Source organism: Pecten maximus, chromosome 7 (genome assembly GCF_902652985.1).
Source record: "Pecten maximus chromosome 7, xPecMax1.1, whole genome shotgun sequence".
Classification (NCBI taxonomy): domain Eukaryota; kingdom Metazoa; phylum Mollusca; class Bivalvia; order Pectinida; family Pectinidae; genus Pecten; species Pecten maximus.
In genome coordinates this window covers 22,781,808-22,807,399 of record NC_047021.1, presented here as the reverse complement: position 1 = coordinate 22,807,399, position 25,592 = coordinate 22,781,808, and the positions used below count along the sequence as shown (strand labels likewise).

Below are 25,592 nucleotides of genomic sequence, written 5' to 3'. Positions count from 1 at the left end.
TTGTATCTAAAGGACGACTGGGGTGAAGTACATTGTACATTGTATCTAAACAACGACTGGGGTGAAGTACATTGTATCAAAACAACGACCGGGGTGAAGTACATTGTACATTGTATCTAAACAACGACTGGGGTGAAGTACATTGTATCTAAACAACGATTGGGGTGAAGTACATTGTACATTGTATCTAAACAACGACTGGGGTGAAGTACATTGTATCTAAAGGACGACTTGGTGAAGTACGTTGTATCTATAGGACGTCTTGGTGAATTACATTGTATTTATAGGAAGAGTGGTGTAACTGGGGTACAATACACTGTACATTGTATCTATAGGACGACTGGGGTGAAGTACATTGTACCTAAGGACGACTTGGGTGAAGTACATTTCATTTTTAGGACGACTGGGGTGAAGTACGTTGTATCTAAATAACGACTGGGATAAAGCAAGTTGTATCTAAAGGACGACTGAGGTGAAGTACGTTGTATCTAAACAACGACTAGTGTGAAATAGGTTGTATCAATAGATCTATTGGGGTGAAGTAAATTGTATCTAAAGGACGACTGAGGTGAAGTACGTTGTATCTACAGGACGACTTGGGTGAAGTACGTTGTATCTATAAGATATGTTGTAGGGCGCCTGGGATGAAGTAGGAAAACCTGAAGTGAAATATCTATAGGACGACTGGGGTGAATTACATTGTATCTATAGGACGACTTGGGTTAATTACATTGTATCTATAGGACGACTGGGGTGAAGTACGTTGTATCTATAGGACGACTTTTGTGAAGTATGTTGTATCTATAGGACGACTGTGGTTAATTACATTTTATATGTAAGAAGACTTGTGAGTATCGCGAAAGTGTTTATGTCGTTATCCACAGCAAGGAAAATGAAAGCATTTCAAAAGAGATTGATTCAAATGCTGTTGAAGATGACAAAACAAAGGATTCTTATCGGTCACAGACGCAAAAGAGACGCTGGGTGAAATATCAAATTCTGAGTGGTATAATATGTTCCTTAACACTGATTTGTATATAACTCAAGCATACATAAGGTAGTGTAGCTCTCGAACGACGTCTGGAGCGCATGCCCCTAACGACAATCAGAGGAGTATTCAATATCGTGTACCTTGCATGTATGTAGAGCCAACATGTCGTTACAATAACCGTGCTTCACAAATATTATCTTATCTTCCAACATAAACTAGGCCTTGTTATACGCACAAATAATTCATTTTGTCCACAAACGACTTTGATGGAAATTGACAATGACTGTACATAAACACGGGTTTGCCTTTCCGACTAACGTCCACGATGTTCCCGCGAGACCCGAGAGCTGACGCGTGGTATAAACATAGTTTGATGGATGTTTAGTCTATGTGCGTTTGAACTTGCCTGACAATTTAAAATGGCGATGACCTTGACCTTTGAGGTATCCATGTGACTTGATATCAGTTCCCATTGGTTTATGATTGGACCAGGTGTGTCTGAACTTTCTGTCTGGGAAATATGCAGAAAATATCAGTGACCACGAACCGTCTCCCTTTATCAGCCAGACGGGGTTATATTTGGACATACTGCTTGTGTACCATTTGAATGGAGCAGAAATGATAACGTTAATTTCAGAAACTGACAAATATCGCTTCAGTCATGTACATGTATTAACGTATATAAATGCCGTGGCATTCATCAACACGGAAACAAACTAATCACAAGCCTGGTATTAACCACCATTGAACTTTTACAAAACAGCATCTACACATGCCGACAAATCGAGGTCTCAATATGTTGAATAATAATTATGCTTTGGTGTGGCTTTTAGCTCATAATGACTTAGTATACTGTCTAAAACATTGACTGTTGAGTTTAACAACCTATCCCACAATACATGCCTAACATGAAGTGTGGAGTTAATTCACATAATACATGGTTCTTCACATGGATTTTCGTTTTTTATATAAAACAATACATTGTTCTTGACATGGATTTTTGTTTTTAATATAAAACACATAATACACGGTTCTTCATATTTTCGACTTTATAATGATAATAATAATACACATAGTTACATGGTCTTAGCATGGATTGTTGACTTTATAATAACAATAAACACAATACGTGGTTCTTAACATAGGTTTTCGTTTTTCACTATAATACACACGACACGTGGAGTGTCGACTATAACATAATACGCATTTTACGTGGTTCTTAACATTGAATGCTGACTTCGATACATGTACTAAATAAAATACACGATCTGTGGTTCTTAGGACGTGTACAACTAATTCAGCCAATTAGCTTCCGTTTTACAGACCCCTCGCCAAAAAGAATCACTAAATTACTGGACACCCCCACCCCTTCGAAAATCGTGGCCTGTGAAAGATGGTTTTGTCATATTTCTCGAGAATATCTCATGAAAATGGATGCTGATCATATCTTTATTTCATAGAAAGTAATGAAATTAATTTTCTCTAATGTATGCTCGCGATGATCCAATGTTGTGATTGTCATTTGTGGATAGATCTAAAAACATATACACGTATATAATTGGGAAACGGCTTCATATAAGTGTGAAAGCCTTTGCCCAATCCTTTTGTATATATTGATGCAAATAAAAAATGTTTTAATCAAATCGAAAAATTAATATGTTGAAGATTAATAATATATAAACGGTCATGCATGCGCAACACACTGCGATCTTCGATTTCTGATCCGTTAGCGAAAACAATATAAGACCTTTTATTACATTTTTACCAGTGAAATATCAAAAATTATTCATTCTATTTCTAGTGAAAAAAAATCACTTTTGCTGATTTGACCAATCAAATTAATGATTAGAAAATACAAAAATAATTGACCAATCAGAAAGCCCGACATATATGTCAGCACCTGGACAGGGGAAACTACTTTTTTGTTTACAAATTATCGCTGTAGGCCTAATTAGCATACGGGGTAGGGTTTTCGTTGATAATAAATGTAATAAACAGAATATCTAACAGTGTCTTCAGTATAATACCAAATATATTTCACTCGTGTGGCTAATATTTTGATATTTTTCACGAGTGCTGCGCACTCGTGAAAAATATCAAAATATTAGCCCCACTCGTGAATGTTGCGCACTCGTGAAAAATATCAAAATATTAGCCCAACTCGTGAATGTTGCGCACTCGTGAAAAATATCAAAATATTAGCCCAACTCGTGAAATATATTTGGTATTACTGAAGACACTGTTAGATATCCTCTATGTCTTTTATTTTTGTTTTAGTCCATGTTGACTTTATAAATAAGGTGTATTAACAAAAAGTCAATAACTTTCTCTACACGAGCAAGTTACAAACTTTTGATATAGTTCTCGCACATGAAAGTCACGTCAGATATAACTTTGAATGCATCGATGAATTCGTGCAACTTACTTTATAGAAAACGATCCCGAACGATTGCAAATTTGCATATTCATTTTCCGCCGGGGTGCTTCGCCTCCCTGGAACCCCCTACCAGGGCGCTGCCCTATACCCTCTGCAAATAGCTTGTATACTAGAAGAAACCAAAATTATATGTGAAATGTCTGGAAGTATCTATCTAATAATATCTAAAAGTATCTCAAAATCAGTACAAGAAGCCCCATTGGCTTGATCGCTAACCTGTTCATTTCACTTCTGTAACCCATTCACGTTCTCTCGAGGCAGGACTTGAACTTGAACGAGAGCTACATAGGAGCGTGTGGATTGGTATGCATTTGTCGACTCTCCGCTCGACTGTTTTCTTTGGGCCCGGACACTGCTGACGTAACAGGATTTTAAATTGGTAAATTCATTTTTTATGTCTAGTAAAATTATCTTTGCTTGGTGGAGCTTGCGTGTTAGAGGCATGGACTAATATCGACTACGTTATGCTACAAATAAATAATATGAAAGATGTAGACTTGCGCAAGTTAATATTTTTCTCAGTGGGCGTGTTACTAATGTCGGGTACTATAATTCATATAACATGGATCGTGGGTTGGGAATCATTGCCAAGTCCCTATGATGTCGGTCGGATACATCGCGGACGTTGATGCATATAGAGAAAATCCAGATGCAACTGTCGTATTTATCCTAAAATAAGTTCAAACTAGTCTATAGCTACCTAGCTTCCATTACATTTTACTCATGGTCGTTGTACAAGTGGTGGACCGGCTGTCTCATGAACGCGTGCTCGGTAGGCTACTTGTGGCGGAACGAACTCTGGCTAGAACAGGTCTTCTATAGATTTAGTTTTCTAGTCAGCCTCTCTCGCGTGAGAGAAAATGCACTCGCTGCCTTGTTGCTGGTTTTACATTTATTTTCCTTGTAAAGGAGACGTTGCTTTTAAACGATTTTATCGAATAGGGTAAATGCGCCATTGCATATTTGCTTCAGTCACAGAGTGCAAAGGGAAGGACACCGTGAATATTGTCTCGATACAACACGTTAATTTACCAAGAACATTATCCATGTACACAGCCCGGTTTACTAGCTGGCTGCGTTCATTTCTGTCTGGCGTTGGCAGCACGAAGTGAATTTTGTAGGCCAACATGACCTTGGTCCGCCCAGCACTACGAGCTGTGGATCGATTCCCGCCACAAAACCGGAAATAGATCCTACCGGCTGTTCATGCGCAGAATTATGCGCAGTGGTACCAATATCATGGAAGACGCCTGGTGAGTAGGATTTGTCCGTTACAAATTCCAATAATTCAATGATTTTAATGCGTCTCTTCGCCAAAAATAATGAGGAGATGAGTTTTGATAAATCGAGGATTCGTACCAACATTATGTTTACTCTCAAAACTTTGATTATGTGTGTAAAATAGCCTGTAATTTTAGGGACGCCTAGGCTTTCATTGTCCTGGTTAGCGATCGCTGCAGCCACTGTTTTGTTTAGATCGTGTTAAGACAGGTTCCGGGTTGAACTATTTCCTTGTAATACACGCACCGTCTAAGTATTGCATTATTTATATAATACGCTGTGTCTGTATACGATGTTGTATCGTTAAATGTTTAAATCTAGATTTTTATGCCGACGGTGTAAGTGTTTGAAGCACACCGGAATCGGAAATCGAGGAAGACATGTTTTGTTTCTAAAAATAGGCATGGTTGGTTGATCTTATAATATCGGTCATCTCTACAAAGCTTGCTTTCCTATGTATAGACTTTTGACGCCAGTATATTGAGGTACACATTAACACACACGTAAATACATGTTGAATTATAGATTAAAATCATGCTACATGCCTTAGGGTAACAACATTTGCAGTTAACAAGCTTCTTCATTGTTCCTAGAAAGTGTTTTAAAAGTCCAGAAAATGAAAAAAAGGTCTTTCCTTTGACTGAAACATGACAGATGAGATGCTGTTTTCTTTTTCTTTTGTCAGACAAACTAGAAGAATGAGTTTCTATTTGATATGTCAATACATGTCTTCCTGTCTTTTTCTTATTCTATATTCTATCATCTGTTAGATGAAACAATAAAGTGTTCATTTAATGTTGCCATTGCAATTATAATTTTGTAAACAGAACACTTGATATTTGCTGAAAATTCATTTAATTCCTAAGTAAAAACAGAATACTACACTAGTACACATACAATTTTTAAACAGAATTGATTTGAATAGCAGTTAACTTAATTCCTCAGCCTGTCATTTTGAACTGTTATTAACAAGTTAAGTGAGAGACTATTAAAGTCATGATCAGTTTCTGTATACTTTAAAAAGTGGCAATGATCTATTTAAAGAAGGAAAAACAATAACACAAATACACGTATATATAAGTCTGGAAATCTCAGTTTATGTGATATTTCTTGAAATGCACTACAAACTTGCAAAATAAATAAAAATATGTTTCAAACAGTGTTCTCTTATCATGAAATAATAATTAAAGCATGAGGGAATGAAAAATAGTTTAAATAATGTCTTGATATATATTAATTATTTTACATGTTACAATTTGAACATAATAAAAATATGAGTGTGAGGCAAGTACTTCAACAAAATGGTTATCCTGAAACTATGTTAAGCATTATGGTCTCTTGGGTTATACTACATAATAATGCCTGAATGTCTTCAGCCAGGTTTTATTGATCGATGTGCATCCTTTGAACATTTACTTTCTCTTTTTGAAACCCGTGCTCTGTCTTTCTGTGCTTTGTTTTCTTTCATTGGTGTCTGTCTCCATCACTATAGCCCATCAGTCTCATATGGCACACTGACTGTTAAATGATGATTACAAAAATCTGTTTTTGAGAAATTTTAAATTATACTTACCGTAAACCAGATATTGACACCTTATGGGACTAGATTTTTTGAGATTATTCTATGGCACAAGAAAAACATATTATATCATTAATCTAATTCCTGAGGTAGATTTGCGACAAACAGACTTGGTAAATTAGAAATTTTGTTATTTTTCTTTACAGGTAACTCATGTTATGGGAAGGAAGAAGTCAAAATGGTGTACGATTTTGACGTGAAGACCTTTTGCCAGAACTTGAAGGCAACCAAGCCTCCTTATGAATGTCCTGTTAAATCTTGTGGAAAGGTGTACAAGAGTTATTGTGGTATACAGTTTCACATGTACAATTATGATCATGATAATCCAGAAAATAATGCTTCTCCAGCAAAGAAACCTCCCAGCAAGAAAAAACAAAAATGGCATCATAGACAAAACAGACGCTCTCCAACTCCACCAGAATTCACTCAAACATTAAGAAGAGAAACTTTAACTTATGCTGAGGCTCAAAGGCTTGTGGAAGTTGACTTGGAAGGAAGAATTCATAGAATTAATATATATGAACCATTAGAAATAATTTCTCAAGATGAAATTGACAATCACCACAATACAGAAAAAGAGGAAAAGGCAGAGAAAAGTCCTGTGAAACATGTGAAATCAAGTGATGGTTCAAAAACAAGAAAAGAACCCAATGCTCCTAGTCATACTAATTCAACTTCTAAGTTACCTGAAGCCCAGTATAAGGTTATTGAAGATTTCATAAAGCCTTCCCACATTCAACCAAGACCAAATTCTTACTACAGATATATAGAAAAGTCGGTAGAAGAATTAGACAATGAAGTTGAATATGACATGGATGAAGAAGTAAGTATGGGTACTGTTTTGTAAAACAAAATAATTGCTTATAAAAAATATTCATACAATATCTATAAAAGTAGCATATTTTATGAATGAGTTCAGATGATTTTTCCAGTGAAAAATAAATGAAAATTTATTTTACAAAGGATTAAAGTTTAAACTTATTTGGACATAGTAAGAACTCATTTCCAATTAATCATTATCAAATTCACTATTAGTTATGGTATGGACATTTGGAATATATGAGCAATATTCTCTTAGAAAAAAACCCACCTAAAAGGCACATTACTCCTTGCACCTTTATGCTTAAACCTTTCCCCAATCAGACTTTGGAATACTCAGAGGGGTAAATATTTTACAATGAAGACTATTTATGCATTTATTTATTTTTTTATTATTTTACAGGATCATTCTTGGCTCACATTGGTCAATGAAAAAAGGAAAAATGAAGGTATAGGTTCAGTTAAACAGGAGGATTTTGAAATGCTTATGGACAGGTTTGAAAAAGAAGCATTTTTCCAAAGTCAGACATCGGGAAAGGATCTTGGTCCTCCTATTGATGAAGATGCTGTGTGTACTATTTGTATGGATGGTGAATGCCAAAACAGTAATGTTATTTTATTTTGTGATATGTGCAATCTGGCAGTCCATCAGGAGTGTTATGGTGTTCCGTACATTCCAGAAGGACAGTGGTTATGTAGACGTTGCCTTCAATCACCCTCAAGGGCAGTGGATTGTTGTCTCTGTCCAAATAAAGGTGGTGCTTTCAAACAGACTGATGATGGAAGGTGGGCTCATGTAGTGTGTGCCCTTTGGATTCCAGAAGTAGGTTTTGCAAATACTGTTTTCCTTGAACCTGTAGACAGCATGGACCATATACCTCCAGCACGATGGAAACTTTCTTGTTACATATGCAAACAGCGTGGTACGGGTGCCTGCATACAGTGTCATAAAACAAACTGCTATACAGCCTTTCATGTTACATGTGCACAACAGGCAGGGTTGTACATGAAAATTGAACCAGTGAAAGAACCTAGTGCTAGTGGAAGTCCAACATTGACAGTAAGGAAAACTGCCTACTGTGATGTGCACACTCCAGCTGATTCAGACTGTATGCCCATGATTGCAGACAGTTCTGAAGAGGACAAGTCAGCCTCGGCAAAGAAGGCAAAGGAAAAATCCCGTATTAAAATGAGGAAAGCAAGAAAAATTTTAGCTGAGAAACGAAATGCAATGCCTGTTGTATCAATTCCAATTATACCTCAGCAAAGGTAAGAGAGTCTGAAAAGTATTGCAGTAAAAGATATTGAAGATAATGCTACAGATGCATTGTACACTTTTATTTATTGTAATGTGGTAACAGGGATTTATCAACAAAGTCCACCAATCTCCTTACTTAGTTACTTTAAATGGCTCTTTACCATGAATTGCTGTCTCTTCTTATACAATGTTGCAGCATTGCGTGCAAGTTCTTTACTTGTGTTGGTGTTGATAGATCCCTGAGATGTGCATGTTTTGTGTTGTATATAGCCAGGAGTAAATTGAAACCTTTGCAGATTAGTGAGTTTAGCCCATTCTTGACAAGTGATTTGAAGTAAAGAATAAATATATATGTTAAATAAAATCATAACTACAACATGGCATGACAAGCCATATTATTTGTATTTTAAAAGGGATGCAGTCAAACCTTAAGGTATGTTGGTAATATGGTATGACAATATCTCCAAATTTGTGTAATTTTCTAGGAAAAAGATAATAAAAAAAATTATTCAATTTTGTTGAATTTTCTATTGAGAAAATAATTTTTTTTTTCTCCATTTTACTCCAGGTCAAAGGTCAAGATCCACACAGTAATATCCAAACCCATGTAATTCTGATTTTCATCTTGTTGACTGCACTTGATTTAATCTCAAATCTGTCTTTCTTGATGACACACTACTCTAAGTTTTAAAGATCACTTTTACTAACCTTTCTATCATTCATCCTGAATTCATGTTTGAGTTTGAACTTCTGAACTTAAAATACTGGTATTGCAATGAATTGTCTAGGGACTTCTGACTACTGACTACTTTATTTTCATCATCTGATTTATTCTCAATATCTTACAATATAAATTAAATTTGGTATGTCATTAGAAATATTTTAATACAAAGTAAGTAGAGCTGAAACAAAACATTTTAATATGTATGATTAAAACTTGTTTGCCAGTTGAATGTGATTGCAGAATTAACCTGACCAAAGAAGAGTTATTAGTTTTTTTTTCTTTTTTATTGACCTCTGACCTCATGAAGGAATCTGAAAATTGGCATGAAATACTGGTTCATATACATATATGTCATAACATTTACTATGATACATTTGACATATAGTTAGTTGAAATTAACTTTCATAATCCAATATATGTTTTTATGTATGCAAAATTACAGTAAGTTCATTAAAGTTTTATCCATATGATTATACCACAATGAAGGATTATATATTTAAGTTATATTTTTATAAAGCAGAACTATAGTTATAAACTTCTATAGCTATCTCTATGACCAAGTTTACGAATTTGAAGCCTGTAAAAAAATCCAGGTCTATCTCAATCTGATGCATATCACTGATAGTTGACAGTGTCCAGTTACATACATAGCCTAGGTGGATTATTATCATGGTAACAGCTCCTCTTTCTTCCATCTCTAATTTATCCACAGCTTCAAATAAATTCAAATTATGTTATTTAATTGTATTGATGAAATAATTCTAGGTATAATTAAATACAGGGATATACTCATACGGAAATACATAGAGAAAACTGCTGTATCAATTTTCTACTGGGTATTTCTTTGATTGGTACATATACTTATGTATAAATATGTACACAAAATAAAATATAGTTAAGAAATAACTAGGCAAACAGGGCTAAATGTTTTTAACTCATTTTGTTTATCACTTTCTCACAATATTATTGACACATCATTAAAGCTATATATGGGGATCAAATTAAATGTTATAAAAACAAGCCATAGAGCATGCTGTGGTCACAAGGTGGGTGGAATGTGGAGTAATATCGAAATGAATTACTTAACCAACGTAAATCATTGCATTACGATATTCAGACATGGATTCTTTATGTGTATTTAGTCTATTTTGATTCATTTATGTGGTATATTTATAACAATGACTGATCATGTGTGATACATGGCATTGGACCAATTCATACTTTACTATACCCATCCCAACATTCATGTGTGAGCAGTAACATTTTGGCATATTTCTATTTGCTGTTAAAGATATTGACAGAGATCAACTAATTATAAGTGAACCATTGATTATTTTTAACGACATTTTAACAGTTTAAGTTGTCAGTGTGCCATATGTCGTTCAAAATGTGACATTTTTGCTTGACCAAAGAGTAATCTATCAGATTCAAATTAAGGCTATGTTTTCTTGCAGTTAGGTATGCAGTTTTGGATTGATACATTTATCAACAAAGTGAGCAGATAATGAGATTGTTTTCATTTAGATTTTTAACCGGAATTATATTGTATCTTGTTTATTGGTTATTTTGATGTTTGCTCATTAACCTGTATGATAACAGCTTGGCCTGGCTTTGTTCTTTCAGGTTGACCAAAATAGGTCAGTTATTTGTCTTCCCTAAGAAGCAGTTGTTTTTGTCTCGATTATTGAGCTATTGGACTTTGAAAAGACAGTCACGGAATGGAGTACCCCTTCTACGTAGGCTGCAGTCCAATCATATGACCAGGAACAAAGAGCAGGTAAGGCCGATTTTACCTGATATGACATTCACCAGTCAGAAGCTTTAACAGATGCCTTAAGTCCTGAAGTCAGCGTGTTTGGCATTTTAGATAAAATTAGCTTGATTGGGTGAATAGCTATATGTGTGTTCAAATGGGTGCCATTGAGTTACATTCAGTGTGCCATTGGAAAGTGTTTCTTTTATTCACTGATGATAGAAGTTCACCAACATCTAAGATATGTTGCCTTTCAAAATGCATTCACATAATAAACTAAAGGTAAAATATCTGTAACAGGTTTTCAAAGGGTCTTTCAAAACTAAATACTGTAGAAAGAAACCAATTGATTTTGTATGTTTGTTATTGTATGTTTGATAACTAATGATTCCTTTACATCTTATAATTGGCATAGTTCAATTTCAAGGTGAAAAATGACAAGCAGAGCAATGCACTGAAGGAGCAGCTGAAGTACTGGCAGCGACTGAGACAAGACCTGGAGAAGGCTCGTTTGCTGGTGGAGCTTATCAGAAAGAGGGAGAAACTTAAGCGGGAACAGGTATATTATCATCCTATCAATAGCTTCCAATATTATTCATTAACCTTGGGCAATGTCTTCACATGACCTTAGCTGTTTAGAAAATGTAAACGCACTATTAATCTATCTACTCTATAGACATTAAAAACACTTTTAAATCTTTCCCATCACCTGTGAAACAAATGTGGACTAGATAACTACGTGATATGAGTTAATGCACATGTGTTTGCATGTCAGGATGCTTAACATGTGTATTCATACATGTAAGTTGACCACATGCCATCACTTGGCTTAACATTTTATGTGTTTTATGCTCTAGATCTTACTTCTTCATCTGGCCAAGTTACATAAAACTGTGAAGCATATCAAATAAATTGCAACTAAATTGTGTCGTAAAAACTTTTTAGAACAAGAATTACCATAAGGTCAGTGTTGATAGTGCTAGCAACTGTGGAATCATCAGTTAATTAAAAGAAAATGTGGTCCTGGCCAGGAATTATACTTTTGTGATATAAGAAAGTAATTCAATCTATACCATGATGGTATATACATTGTACCTGAAGTATCTGGTAGAGTTATAATCTTTTTCGTTTCAGTACTATTTAAAGGCCCTTGTTGCAATAGAAATCAGATAAGATAACACTTATTTTTGTGCTCCAGTTATATCAAGTTTTCATTTCATTGTTTTGTTTTTGTCTTGTTATCCAGGTCAAAGTTCACCAGCTGGCTCTGGAGCTACAGCTGCAACCTTTTGCAGTCCTTCTTCGACACACGCTGGACCAGCTGCAGGACCGAGATACTGCCAGTATATTTGCAGAACCTGTGTCTTTGGAAGAGGTAAGTCACCATCTGTACTATCAGGATTGGTGAAAAAAATAGCCCACCATGCGGAATTCTAGTAAGCAAACACATGCTGATATGGCACATGTGTACCCGTACGTGTAGATAAGGTTTCAATTTGTGATAATTTTAGATTTCAAGTTTTTATTACTTTAAATTCAAAAGTTTTGATGTTCTTAAGATTGTACAGATTGTTTTAACTTTCACTCTTGACATTAAAAACAATCTCCTTAAGTTCCATTTACTTTTAAAAAGTGAGAAAAAAATATAACATGAAAATGTATAGATAGTACAATTATTATTAAAGATGTAGGAAAAGTCATTGGAAGTCTAGTGAACAACAATGCATAGATAATGAGAATGTTGACTTTGAAGGTGCCAGACTACTTGGAGTACATCCAAACACCAATGGATTTCTTGACAATGAGGAAGAAAGTTGAAAGTCATAAGTACAAAACAATGGATGAGTTCGAGCATGATTTTGAAAACATCATCAATAACTGCCTCATGTATAATGCCAAAGATACGATGTTCTACAGGTCGGCCACTCGATTGAGAGATCAGGTACAAAACAACACTCCTTGAAAATGTTTACTGTGAAGACTTAGTTATTTTAGCAGAAAACAGTAAAAGATTTACATCTGTTTTCTACTTTTAGAAAAAATACAATTAAACAACATAGATAGATGGTCTGTTTTGGAAATGTAGGGCACACATGTTATTTAGTCATCTCACATCTGGTTGTTTGAATTTACTTAAGTAATGGAGTTATACATATAACAGTGATTAATAAAAGTATGAACTGTATTGACAGTAGTGACTAGTTCGTGAAGGCATTCAAAATAATCTCATTGACCACAGTGAATTTTGCCATGAAGTAACTAACCCATATAGAACAGCTATAAAATCCCCCAAAGAGCTGAGACTAGTTGATTTTACCTTGTTGCTGTCTACACTTTGCTTGGCAATCAAAGAAAGTAGATATGCAGTTCAATATTCCCTTTTCATATTGATGTCAAAATTTGATGAAAATAAATATGTTCTGATTTTATCATCATAGCTATATTATTGCATCCAATACTATCACGCTTCTGTTAGCATAAAGTAGACTACAATGGATATATCTGATACATTCAATAGCTGAATACATCTGTATTTCAATCATGAATTGATAGAAAATGACAGTTTGTAAAATATTTGTCTAAATTAAATTATCAAAACTTTTAAAGGGTGGAATGGTGATTCGAGCATCCAGAAGAATGGCTGAGAGAGTTGGTTATGACCCTGACACAGGTCTACATCTTGAGAAACCTCCCCAGGAGAAGGAACCAGTCATTTTGGAGGACTGTAAGTATTTTGCCCACAAAGCACAGATCTTCATTGTATTTACAATACAAGTAGTGGTCACTGTAATATAATTTTATAATGATATGGTTCCTGGCATATTTATTCCAAATTTAATGGTCAGATTATATTGGTGACTTCTGCAATGAACAGTACATTTCTTAAGTCAACATTTTGGTTTTTTTTCTACAGTTGACAGTTTCCAAGAGAAGAGAGACAGCTTTCCTCTGGATGAACAGTTACGCATCCTTTTAGACAAAATGGACATGGCTAACAACACAAAAGGTTCACATGATGTTTCATAACATTTCTTAACAATTTTGAATAAAACTGATACTGTAACAAAATAATGATGTCATGTTTGATATCAAACATATGTTGGAAAGAATGAAGATCATAACAGAAGAATTTTATAATATTTTCACAACATCTTCAATCTTGATTTGAAAATGTAACACTATTGTGCTTTCTGTTAGATGTGACACCTACAAAACACACTGTCACATGGGTGTATGAGATTGGACAAAAACTGCTTGCTTTGTTTGATTTCATATTTGTGCTCTTATTCACCTTGTGTTTTAAAGAAGAATTTCTGAACCTGTGTGCTTTGATTTTCTCAGGACAATCCAGTCTGGCAAAAAGAATAAAGAAAGATATTGTCAAAGTAAGAAAGAAACTTGCTATTCAAAAGGAAGGTTTACAGGCGAGTGATCTGGATGACAGCATTGGCACATGTAAGTTTCATTCATTTTACGTGTATGCACAGAAAGGTTTAATTTAGGTTCTTTTTTGATTGATTAATATCCAGTAAGATTAAAAAAGATTGATCAGATTATGTGGAATTGACATTAAACGTCGGAGCCAATTTTGAGTTGTAAATATTTTGTGTGGCATTTCTATGGATCATTTGAGTCGATTTTGAGTTGTGATAATGCTATTGGTGTTTTACTATGTCAAGCTGTGCTCAATTATGAAATTATCAAACATATTGTGAAGTAAAAAATGTTATCAATGAAAGGATCATATGCTCAAATATGCAATCTATTATTTAATAAAAGACATGTGAATAGCACATTTTATATCACGGCATTACAGAAAAAAAAGTAAATTTGGGATGTATTAAAGTGTCAGTAGTTTTATGTGCTATTTAGTAGTTTAATGTACTATAGAAAATGATTTCTGGGTTACTAGTGTAGTACTGAGAGATATATATGAGAATCAGAAGGTGTCAGTAATTTGTTTTCATACCAACACTATTGGCTGTACTGAGACCATGAAGATCATTACGTCTCCATGGATTGCCTGTCTGTTATACAAATGAAAATTATTAACACATTTCCATGCATGCTGGTTCTGCATTCGATTTGATATTTTGCTGTTAGAAAAGATATAATAATTTTGAATTTATCAATTATCTTTTGCAGTATCTGAACAAAATGATGACTCGATGGCTGAAGACACAAAAGAAGAGACACCCGTCCGTAGTACAAAATCCCCTTCTATCGACAAGTCAGTGGGTAAAACCTTGTCTAAAGACACACCTTCTGGTAGAGGGCGTGGTCGGGGGAGAGGTAGAGGGCGTGGCAGACTCACAAGCCGCAGCAAGAGTGAGTCCGAGTCTGAATCGGTGGTGCTGCCCAAACACTTAGGAAAGGAATTAGGTGTGTCATTCAGATGGTAAATTTATTGATATCGTGTATTTCTGTAGTATCTGTAACACTTTTCTTGTATCTCGATGATTATCGCATTAATTATATATGTATCACTTCTTTAATACTTACCTCAATATATTGGATTCTTCATTCATGATTGTACTTTACTAGGTACAAAAAAGTAGCATGTTATCAATTTTGTGTTACATGTTAAGATAGAAATTTCTATTTGAATGCAAGCAATGATTTAAATTGTCATTTGTTAGGAAGGACATAACATAAAACCAATTTCTTCATCAAAAACTAAATGATAATTGGCGGTCTCATTGTAGACAAGAGACGTTCATCTGACAGCTCTCGTACCACAGAATCATCAGTTTCATCAAAAAATGAGGATAGCAATTCATCCCAACCAACAACCAGTGGGGTGAATAGAAGAACAGCTGTGTTATTTAGTAAGAAGGTGTTCCGGAGCAAGCAGGATGTATCCAACCCCAGTAGTCCCTGTACGCCGCCCAAGAAGCAGGGAAAAGCTGGCAGACCCCCTAGACAGAAAGTCATTGAACAATCAGACTCACCGCAGCCTCCCGTTCTTGAACCCATGAGTCCATCTACAAGAAGCCGAGGTCCCAGCAGTCCAGCGGCCAGGAAAAGATCCCATAGTGCAATAACCTCACCGGATAGAGAGGGCAGACCATCACCTCCCAAACGTACCTCATCTCTGACGGAACCATTGTCACAGTTTGCTGAACCACCAGACCTGACAAAACGGGACAGTTTCATGGTGTATAGGGGCCCTGATAACCTGAGAAGTTCCTCAGAATCTGACAGTACCTCTATGATCAGTACAAGTGATGATTCCATATCAGAGACATCAAGCGGAACCTCCAGCAGCAATAGTCGATCAGGTAAGCGGTCACCTAACAATGAAACCTACAGTAAACAGACATACTCACCATAATATAGATGTTTAAGTATATATCTGTGTTTGCACATTTAATATTTAATATGGCATGTGTCTTATTTTGTCACAAGTTCCAACTTCTATTATATTTGGTTTTGGGAAACCCGTAACTTTTTGTGTGTGTACTGCTTTTTGACCCATGACTGCTCATTGCTGATTTTGATTCGTTTTCTGCCACCACATTTTGTATTATGTTGTTAAAGATGGCTTTTGACTTAAATGTACTTGTGCATATTTTCCCCATTAATACCCATGTTAGTAAATGTTTCCTTTGGTGTTCCAAGATATGATGTAAATCATTTTAGTTGCAAACAATTCTTTGCTTCTTTTGCACATTTTCACTGTTGTTTTTTTTTTTTTTTTTTTTTGTGAAATAGCAATGTTAATATGATTTGTGCTAAAATATGACAGTTAGCTTGCTTCATTCATGATAAACATATTTGTGGCATGTTAAACTTATGCTTGGTGCCTGCTTCTTTCATGCCTTGCTGTGTGCTGTTCGTGTGTAGAGTTAAATTCAAACGGAATGCCAAAGCTTTCTGAAGACGGTACAGAGAGCGAGTACTCCGGGTCCCTGGGCTCCAATGGCACTACAAGGAAAAAAGGTATGGACAAGGCCTGCCCTCTCAACTCTGAATTTCAATTTGTACACACTAGAACTACAAATTTCCAGATATTACATACTTTAAGTATTGTTCAATTGTTAAGCAAATGTCAACTTCATCATAAAAAAAATGTATGATGAAAGATTTATAATTTTACTCTAAAAAAAATCATAGAATCACAAGTTTAAGAAAAATAAGGATCAGAAGGGGGGGGAATCTAGATAGATTATGGAATAACACTTTGGCATTTGGATAAAACACCAAAACTTGATAGTCTGGATAAGTTATACATCAATATGGAGACAGAGGTAGTGATTGATTGACTATTACACTCCAGATACTCTCACCCAATCTCAAGCTTCCAGTGAATTGAGATGTCTCTTGTTTTTAGTTGTTTATTAAGAACGGTTGTTGACAGGAATAATTTCACCATTAATATAAGTTACTAACCGCTTCTTAAAGTGCTGTATACCTGATGTATAGTTGTATTAACAGTTATTGTAATACTGTTGTGTGGATGTAGTAGTCCAAGTTGATAAAGGTAAGCTTACTAGACAAAGTTTATTTGCTGTGTAATTTTTGTTGTAAATATACATTGCTGGCATTTTGTCCATTTCATTTGTTTATGGGTTATCATTAGATTTTATGTGGATTTAAGTTCTAACAGATAAATGCCAGCCTTTGTACTTGTATCTGGACTTCATCTTGACTTGAGTTGGATATAACGCAATCCTAATATTAAAAATATTGACTCAAATGTATGAACACTATCAAGTCTTGTATTGTTCCAACACTTATGATATCAGTCTTGTTTACTTGTGATTGTTGTTCTAAAGTAGACCATACCAAATTACTTATCCTGCATCCAATTTAGTTATAATTTCAGCCAGTCATCATTAAATCACATTTCTACTGTAATCCACTTTAACAATTAATGAGCCAGCTATCTTAGATTTATTTGTGTGGTTTTAATCTTAATTTCCATGTTTCACATACCTATATGCAAGTTTTTCTTGTTAATTATTAGGCATAATGATAGATTGTTTTGAACCTGTTCAGATGTAAAATGGCTGTCAGGTTATATAACCATCTTAAATTTTGACAAGTGAAGAATGTCATCACTATTTCTCAGAAAGTTCTAAATTGATCTTTCTCAAGTTTCATTTGTATATATAATATTTTGAGAATGACTGGAGGAATAAGATGTAGCCATTTTGGATATTTGTTTGGAGGTTATAAAAAGTGCTAGAGAGAATTTTGTCAAATTACAATGAACCAGTGAATATTCCATTACAGTTGGTGCAAGATTCCTATCATGAAGTTATCAGGAATTAAATAAAACTGTTATATATACATAGGGTATAGCAGTAATGTTTTCAGCTGTTATTAGATACCCTCTTTGGTGGAATTGGTATAATTGATAAAAAGTACCTTTTCGTGTTTGTTGAAAACTTGAAAAAAAATCCATATCAGTTGAATTGATTCAAGAATGAATTGTAGATACATTGTAAAAGTTATCACAGTGAAATCGGGGGGGGGGGGGGGGGGGGGGGGGAAATATGGCTAGTTTGTCTAGTTTGGGTTACAGGAAATGTCAATAATTGTGTGTTTCACCCCTCTACTGCAAATGATATAGGCTATATCTGCTTTAAACCTCTCTGTCCTCCCCTAGCTTTGCCTTGTGCTCCTGTCTACCCCACTAATACTCACCTCGGTCCCTGATCTAGTGTTATGTGTAACCTTTTCTGTACAAGAGAGCTACGGGCCAATGCACAGCACATCCATTACAAGCTGTGTCAAGTCCTCACAGCTACACCTATGTAATTTGTACACAATGTTTCCCTCAAAAATATTTCCTTTATTGGCACAACAAATTGTATTTTTGGTCAACCCTCTCACCCCCACATCCTACTGTGGGTTGTGCCCAGATCATAAAAGGCCCAGTCCACTGGGGATGAGAGGGTTACCTGATTGTGTCTCCTTCTCTTTACAGTGTTTTCCCCAGGTTCACGTAGACGGCTGTAGACAGGTGGACGACACTTTGCCACATTTGAATTTTGAATTTTTATTATGGGAAAGTGGAGATGTCCTTTTGGACAGATACAGAGCCATTTAACTTATTCCATTCACAGATTTTCCCACATTTTTGCTGGCTGTTTGTTGACATATTCTGGGGAAATCACTGCTCCTTTTGTGCACATTCCAATCAATACCTCATATATGAATGGATTTGTTATGAAATGACTTGTGATCAATGCTATAGATGCATAAGTTTTATTGTTTGTTTATCAGAAAAAATCCAAATTTTTATATAGTTTGAGTATAATGCTGCTTTTTTGCAGGACATTGGAAATACTGCTGATATATTATTACTCAATGTGTCTTGAACCAAATGATTTCAATATTTCATTTTAGTAATCCATTCATAGCTTATATGTTTTAATATACATGACAGATGCTTGTGATGTGGAAGGCTTAAGGTTTAATCTGTTTTCCCTGTCTATTGCTAAAATAATTTGTGTATTTGGTGATGGACTTTCAGTTACTGATGCAAGGCTATGCATGCCGATTGGTATCCCAAGTTTTCCTGCATGTAATCCTCCTACAGCTTCTCGCAACGTACAGACAAATAATGCTTCTACTAGTGCTCTGCATGCTTTGCTTATTGAAGATGCAAACGTTCATGAGCTCTGCCTGTCGGATGGGTTGGATGATAGTGCTAATGCTCAAGTTGATAAGTTAAATGGCAGTAGGTCTCTGTGTGATTCAAAAATGAAGAAATGTAAAAGTCGTGGTTTTGACATTGTGAAAAGAAAGGAAACAAATCAGACAAAAAGTAAACATTTTGTATCAAAACAAAATGAGAAGCAAACTTGTGGCAGCAGAGTAGCTACCCGTAGTTTGGCTAAGAAATTAGTCGTTGGTGAACTAACACGGCTTCACCAGACAGATGCTCCTGTCAACAAACATCCGTCCAAATCTGTCAGGCACTTGAGATCTTGTGACTCAGTTGGACGAGCCAAGTGTTGTATAGAGCCTAAAGCCTCTTGTGCTGCTGGCTGTTCAGGAAAGCTGATCCACAAGGATGATATTAAAGGTCCAGGGAAGCGTATCACTGGCTTAAAGAAACAGATAGTAGGTAGATATGAACCAATGCTGTTGTTTTAGAAATGTTCTTGTTATGATCTTGTTGGTTGGCTTTCAGTATGGTTTGTGGTGTTTGTATGTTTTTGTTGACTGTTTTTTGGCCATTTTCTTAGTTTGAAGTTTGGCCATGTGTTTTTGAGTTGAGTTACATTACTTCAGTTCTATGAAAATATTGTATTATTGTCTTTTAACACCTATGTTGACAACCAAATCTCTATCTTAGTAAGAAGAAAATTAGACCAATGAAGATATTAATTTCAGATTGGAAGTTTGCTGGTGAAAGTTCAGGACAATCTATGTTAGTATGAAAGTAATACCAAAAGTAGATTGTGAAAGTGTAATTCCCATTGTGAAATTCAACATTTGTATAATACATTTCATTTTCATATTCCTTATGGAAGCATGATAAATGATTTTGTTTGAATTATTAATAAAGAGAATAAACTGTTAATTTTCTTTCAGCACGAGCTCACCGCAGTACGAGTGTGGACTCCGATGAATTGATTCCTTTAGAACCATTAGACCTTGTTTGGGCCAAATGTAGAGGCTACCCATGGTATCCAGCACTGGTATGTGTCATTAACCTGTGTGTAGCTGTAGGCATTAGTTAAAATGTATAAGAATATATTCATCTGATTTATTTTGTTCAGTATTTGGGTATTTGCAAATGTTGTATTTCCTGATCAAATTTTGTTTTTCTTAAAGATCATCAATCCAAAAATGCCAAAGACCGGGTATTTTCACAATGGTGTTCCTATCCCTGTTCCTCCTGAGGATGTTCTGCTCCTTCAGCGTAAATACGACGAGCCAGTCTATCTCATTCTCTTCTTTGACACCAAGCGCACATGGTCAGTTTTAACATCAATTCCACATTAACTTAAGATACTTGCTACCTTACAAAGTCTTACTATGCATGCATATTGAGCCGAGTGTCATGCTAATACTGTGTTTAGATCATATTATTTCAGTAAAATTAATCATCACAACGGTCCCATGGTTTGGTAGGATGTTGCGGTTACCAACCATTATCAGATTAAAAAATTCAGTGAACTGACTGTCATTATGTTTTAGAGACAGAACTTTAATCTCCATACCTTACATTGACATACACTGTAGTTTCTATATGAAGTGTATGATTTTCATTACAGTATTTTCATAATCCTGTATCATTTCTAGGCAGTGGCTTCCGCGCAACAAGCTGGAACCTCTAGGGGTGGACTCCGGCCTTGACAAAGCCAAGCTGCTTGAAAACAGGAAACCCAATGTGCGCAAGGCTGTTCAGAAGGCATATGAGAAGGCCATCCTACATCGGTGCAGTGTGACAGGCGAACCAAATCCACTTTCGGGAGACTCGGACAATGAGGAAATTGCAGAGCTTGCTGAATAGTGCAAACACCAGCTGTCAGAATTTGTTATATTTTTATATCCATTTTAAACAATTGGAAAGTTAAGTCTTTATATTGATCCATTGCTGGAAATACAGTCGAATGGAAGACTGATTGGGGAAAAAACCTGAGATTTTCTTGATAAAAATGAATTCATGTACTGTGCTATAAGTTTGGTGTAATATAGAATTCCCCTCTGTGTGTGATTTGTGGTAATGAAATGGCTGTTAGATGTTTTAGAAGTGTTGGATGTAAAGTTTAGGATGATGTTTAGATGTTAATTTTGTGGCAGTATCAAATGTGAGGTTTATGGTGATGAAAGTGTGTAGTATGTAATGTTATGAGGAGGAGAGTTTGATGTAAGGTTGTCTCTTTGTTATCTAATTAAGGCCATATATCTGGTTGGTTGAAACAAACATTGTAATATAAATACCTATACATTGATTTTGTATTGAAATTAAGTAAATTCCCGGAATGCAACAAAAGTTAAGTAATGACAGTTTTAAGATGTTTCTGTTGTATATGTATCTGTGTTTCGGGCAGAATTGTATCAGATCTGCTGTGATAATAGATTGCTTATTGTCAGGTCAGGTGCATTAACTGCATTCTGTTAGATATTCCCCAATACAAACATGATAGAGCACAAATGTTGACCCAGTCCGTCCGTTTGTGATACTTGGTAAACCTTTGCAGTTCAACCATCAGAACACTTTACCCTATATGTGTCATGTATGTCTCACAAACACTACTATTGGGGAGGGTACTGATGAAGTGTAGTAAATTATTGAAGGTTGATGGAGTGTCTGTTAAATACAATTCCCTTCAGGGCATACTGGAATTTGATCTGATTTAAATTGTAATATTTGTGTTGTAAGCGATTGAGAGTGGTCAGAAGAGTTCGCTCAGGAAATGATTTTTAAACAAGTACATATGTAATTCCATAGTTTCTGCTGTTAATTTATAATGATGTACTATACTCTATATGGGCTAAAATATTGGTAAATTATAGAACTCTCAGCTTGTGATATTAAAATTTTCTTTCAACTACTTGTATATTTGTAATGTATAATAGTTGAAAAACATATAGATACAGTGGAACTTCGTTAACTCGAACTCGGAAAACTCGAATACCCCGCTAAGCTCGAAGTACTTTGTCAGTCCCTGCCGAATTCTCTCTTATCTTAGTAAAGAAATCTTGGAAAACTCGAACTCGAAAAACTCCTATAATACGAAGTGAAAATTTTGTCCCAACAATAAAAATCCTACTTGAAATGATCGAATAACTCAGAGTATCATTTTTGTGTCCAACAACGATTGGTGGTAAACGCCGACATTTTTTAACGGCGAAATTCCGTTTGTAATACTGAAGATTTCGGCACTACAAACCTACCGATTATTACATGCTATTATAAGTGTTTCATAAATTCATTAAAGAAATTGTCAGTGGAATCTTATAACAACAACTCTTGGTGATAAAAAGTACTGCTTTACTTACATCAGGTAATTTCCTAAGGCGGTGGCCGATAATAGTACACACGATAGTCAACAACTCATCTACTCGCTCGCTCAAGCGGAACTAATCTCTTGACACCGGTACTCGACTTATGTTTTTACAGGCGTAGAAATTAAACAGTCACCGGTGCCTATTAAATCTTTAAACAGCTGAAACGATAGCGTAATTATTGCCGAGGTGTTCAGATCACGACTGTAACGGTCAGCGCTGTCTGTTAAATCAGATAACATGCAAACTCAGCAACAGTAACAGTTTATACGCACATACGCAGCCCAACTTCCTGTGCTAATACACATAGAAATGGCATGGTTATCGGTAAAACGTAAGTAGGCCTATCAAACAGTATTTTATTGTCAAATATAAGGTAATGGTTCTGTTACATTTTACATATAATCTGTGTTAAATTTAAACGGTTATTTGATATGACATTAATAAATTGTTATTCTGTCCTAGTGTTGAATTCCGTTTTATCGTTATTCCTTTTGCAAACTTTACATCAGATCGTTATTGAAGTGACTAAGTGAAAGAAACTTTATGATGACTGTATATCGGCAAAACTACACAAAACTACAAGTAACAAAACAAAATATTACATAAACATGTACATGTATTGACCAGTCTTTACACTAAACTGATGAGCGACCGAGTGGAGTTATAATGATGATATAATGTTGACAAATATTGACCAAACTTTTTACCATAAATAACAGCTCGCTTAATTCGAACACTCGGATAACTCGAAGTTTCTTGTGGTCCTGTCGAGTTCAAGTTAACGAAGTTCCACTGTATAATGATAATGTAGCCCCAATGTTAACTTTATAGTGTTGTTATTAAAACATGATCAAAACAGTTAAAGGGTATATGTATATAGTACAATAGCAGCACAATGATATGTCATTTACCTTGTTTAATTGCCCAAATATTTTGCAATACACAGATAACAACATGGGATTAAATTTGCATTTGAAATGATTTTTTTGTATGTCTCCTGATTGAGAATTGTTATGTCTGCAGATTAAGAATTGTTGAATGTGTTCTGGTGTCTTGAATTATTCACAATATCACATTATTTTTCTATTCAATAACTACTTTTGTTATAAATTAACATCAAAAGTAGAAAACCTAGGTTTAATGTTGATGAATTAAAAGTTTTATATTGATATTTTGATAATTTCAATTCTGTCATGGAGTTTGAATAATAATTTCTAAAATATCTTATTTTGTTTCCCAATGATATATATATGTCTTACAAATGAAATATTACAAGATTATACTGAGTCACTATTATTGAGCCGTGTGTGTCTCTGAGGGTATAGGAACTTGCCTGTATTGTATCTAGTCTTGTTGAAGGTGAACTCTTGCAGTGTCCCATTGTGTCCTTTTGTTTATGTCCTCATTTATTCAGTTGGTGGTTGTTTTAAATGTTTGTTATATTGTAAACAAATACTTTATGAAGTTTCATCTGTTGTGTTCATAGTTCTATTAAACCATCATCTGTTTACTTGTTAGAAAAAGTAATATATAAATATTGATGTACAATAGCTATTAAAAATGAGGCGAGAGTCAAGTGTCATATAAACTCATCTGTATATATGGACCATTTATTAATCATTGTGAACCAAGTAATCCAGTTTTATTTCCAAAAATATGATTCCTAGGTTTAATTGAGCCCTATGTACAACTGTTTAACATACTCTGTATAACTACAGTTTGTAAACATCATCACATTTTATTTGTACATAAAAAGTCTTGTATCAAATATTGAGAAATGTAATAAATACTGTATTATTATTATTATTTGTTTTCATGTCTTTTAGTTGAACTTGTTTTGTCAGACATTCTTAAAGATAAAGTACAGTTAAACAGTAGCAGTACTGATGTTTTCATAATACATGAAAAATATTTCTGATACTCACCGCAGAGCTTTTGGGAGAGAACTATGATGGGTGTTGATTTCATCACTGAGCTTCGTAGTTCCACATAGACCTATGAGTACTAGTACTGAATCAGATCGTTGATGTCATAATTGACTTTATAAAATTGCATACAGGCTCATTTTCATTTAAAAAGGGCATACATGATACAATTGTTGGACCGTGATGATGGATTTAGATAACTTTGTATGAGGTTAAAATATTTCAAAAAATTTTAAATAAAAGGATGTTAACCAATACCGTACTGTAGTTGACATTTATAGGCATATGAATACCAACTGGACAAATGCATATTAAACAAAAAATCTTTACACTTCACTGGATATGTCCAGGAATGGAACTGAAAGTAGGCCATTTAACGCATTGGATATTAAAGATACATTAAATTAAACACCACATAATTATTGTAAGGGTTGCTGTGTATCATCCAGGGTAAAGAGTCGTGTTTCTCACTTCAGATCGGATCCTTGACATAGATTGATTATCGTGACCTGGATATAACCTGGATGCTGATTAAAACATGTCAAATTTTAAATGTCAACATCTTCATCCAGGATCAACAGTCACTACCCGCTATGTTCTACATGACGTTCTAAGTTATCTGAGCATTTTTTAAGGCTATAAAAAAAAATTCCTCATCCGAAAAAGGAGGGGTCCTTACACCCACCCACCACCCCCAGGAACCACCCCCTTGGATCCGCTAGTGACAAGGATCAAAGTTATTTGACGACCGTCCAAACCCAGGTCTATGTGACATCATGTATGACTTGAGTTTTCAGCAGATATGCTATCAGTTGGCACTAGGTCAGTCGACAGTGTGATAGTGAA

General features: G+C 35.0%; 1 protein-coding gene across 8 annotated transcripts; it reads left to right on the top strand.

Annotated features, from left to right (window-relative positions):
• The first annotated feature begins 4,655 nt into the window (after nt 1-4,655).
• LOC117331937 (peregrin-like) lies at nt 4,656-24,627 on the top strand. Of its 8 annotated transcripts, none has more exons than XM_033890939.1 (18): nt 4,656-4,681; nt 6,435-7,111; nt 7,511-8,376; nt 8,934-8,972; nt 10,713-10,866; nt 11,270-11,401; nt 12,089-12,217; nt 12,596-12,784; nt 13,450-13,567; nt 13,757-13,849; nt 14,185-14,298; nt 14,989-15,225; nt 15,549-16,124; nt 16,690-16,785; nt 19,328-19,924; nt 20,395-20,501; nt 20,638-20,780; nt 21,109-24,627. In XM_033890939.1, the coding sequence occupies exons 2-18, from the start codon at nt 6,467-6,469 to the stop codon at nt 21,317-21,319; spliced, it is 4,446 nt and encodes a 1,481-aa protein (XP_033746830.1). In that variant the 5' UTR covers nt 4,656-4,681; nt 6,435-6,466; the 3' UTR covers nt 21,320-24,627. The 8 variants fall into 8 exon arrangements, 7 of the variants coding, with proteins under 7 accessions (XP_033746830.1, XP_033746829.1, XP_033746832.1 ...); XM_033890938.1 differs by having other exon boundaries at nt 11,258-11,401; XR_004533698.1 differs by lacking the exon at nt 21,109-24,627 and having other exon boundaries at nt 11,258-11,401; nt 19,328-19,920; nt 20,638-20,781.
• The last annotated feature ends 965 nt before the right edge of the window (nt 24,628-25,592 follow it).

Coding starts and splice junctions, on each gene's coding strand:
- LOC117331937 (XM_033890938.1), top strand. CDS start 6,467: ATGGTGTACGATTTTGACGTGAAGACCTTTTGCCAGAACTTGAAGGCA. Junction 12,218..12,595: donor AACCTGTGTCTTTGGAAGAG/GTAAGTCACCAT, acceptor TTGACTTTGAAG/GTGCCAGACTACTTGGAGTA. Junction 20,502..20,637: donor ACCCATGGTATCCAGCACTG/GTATGTGTCATT, acceptor TTTTTCTTAAAG/ATCATCAATCCAAAAATGCC.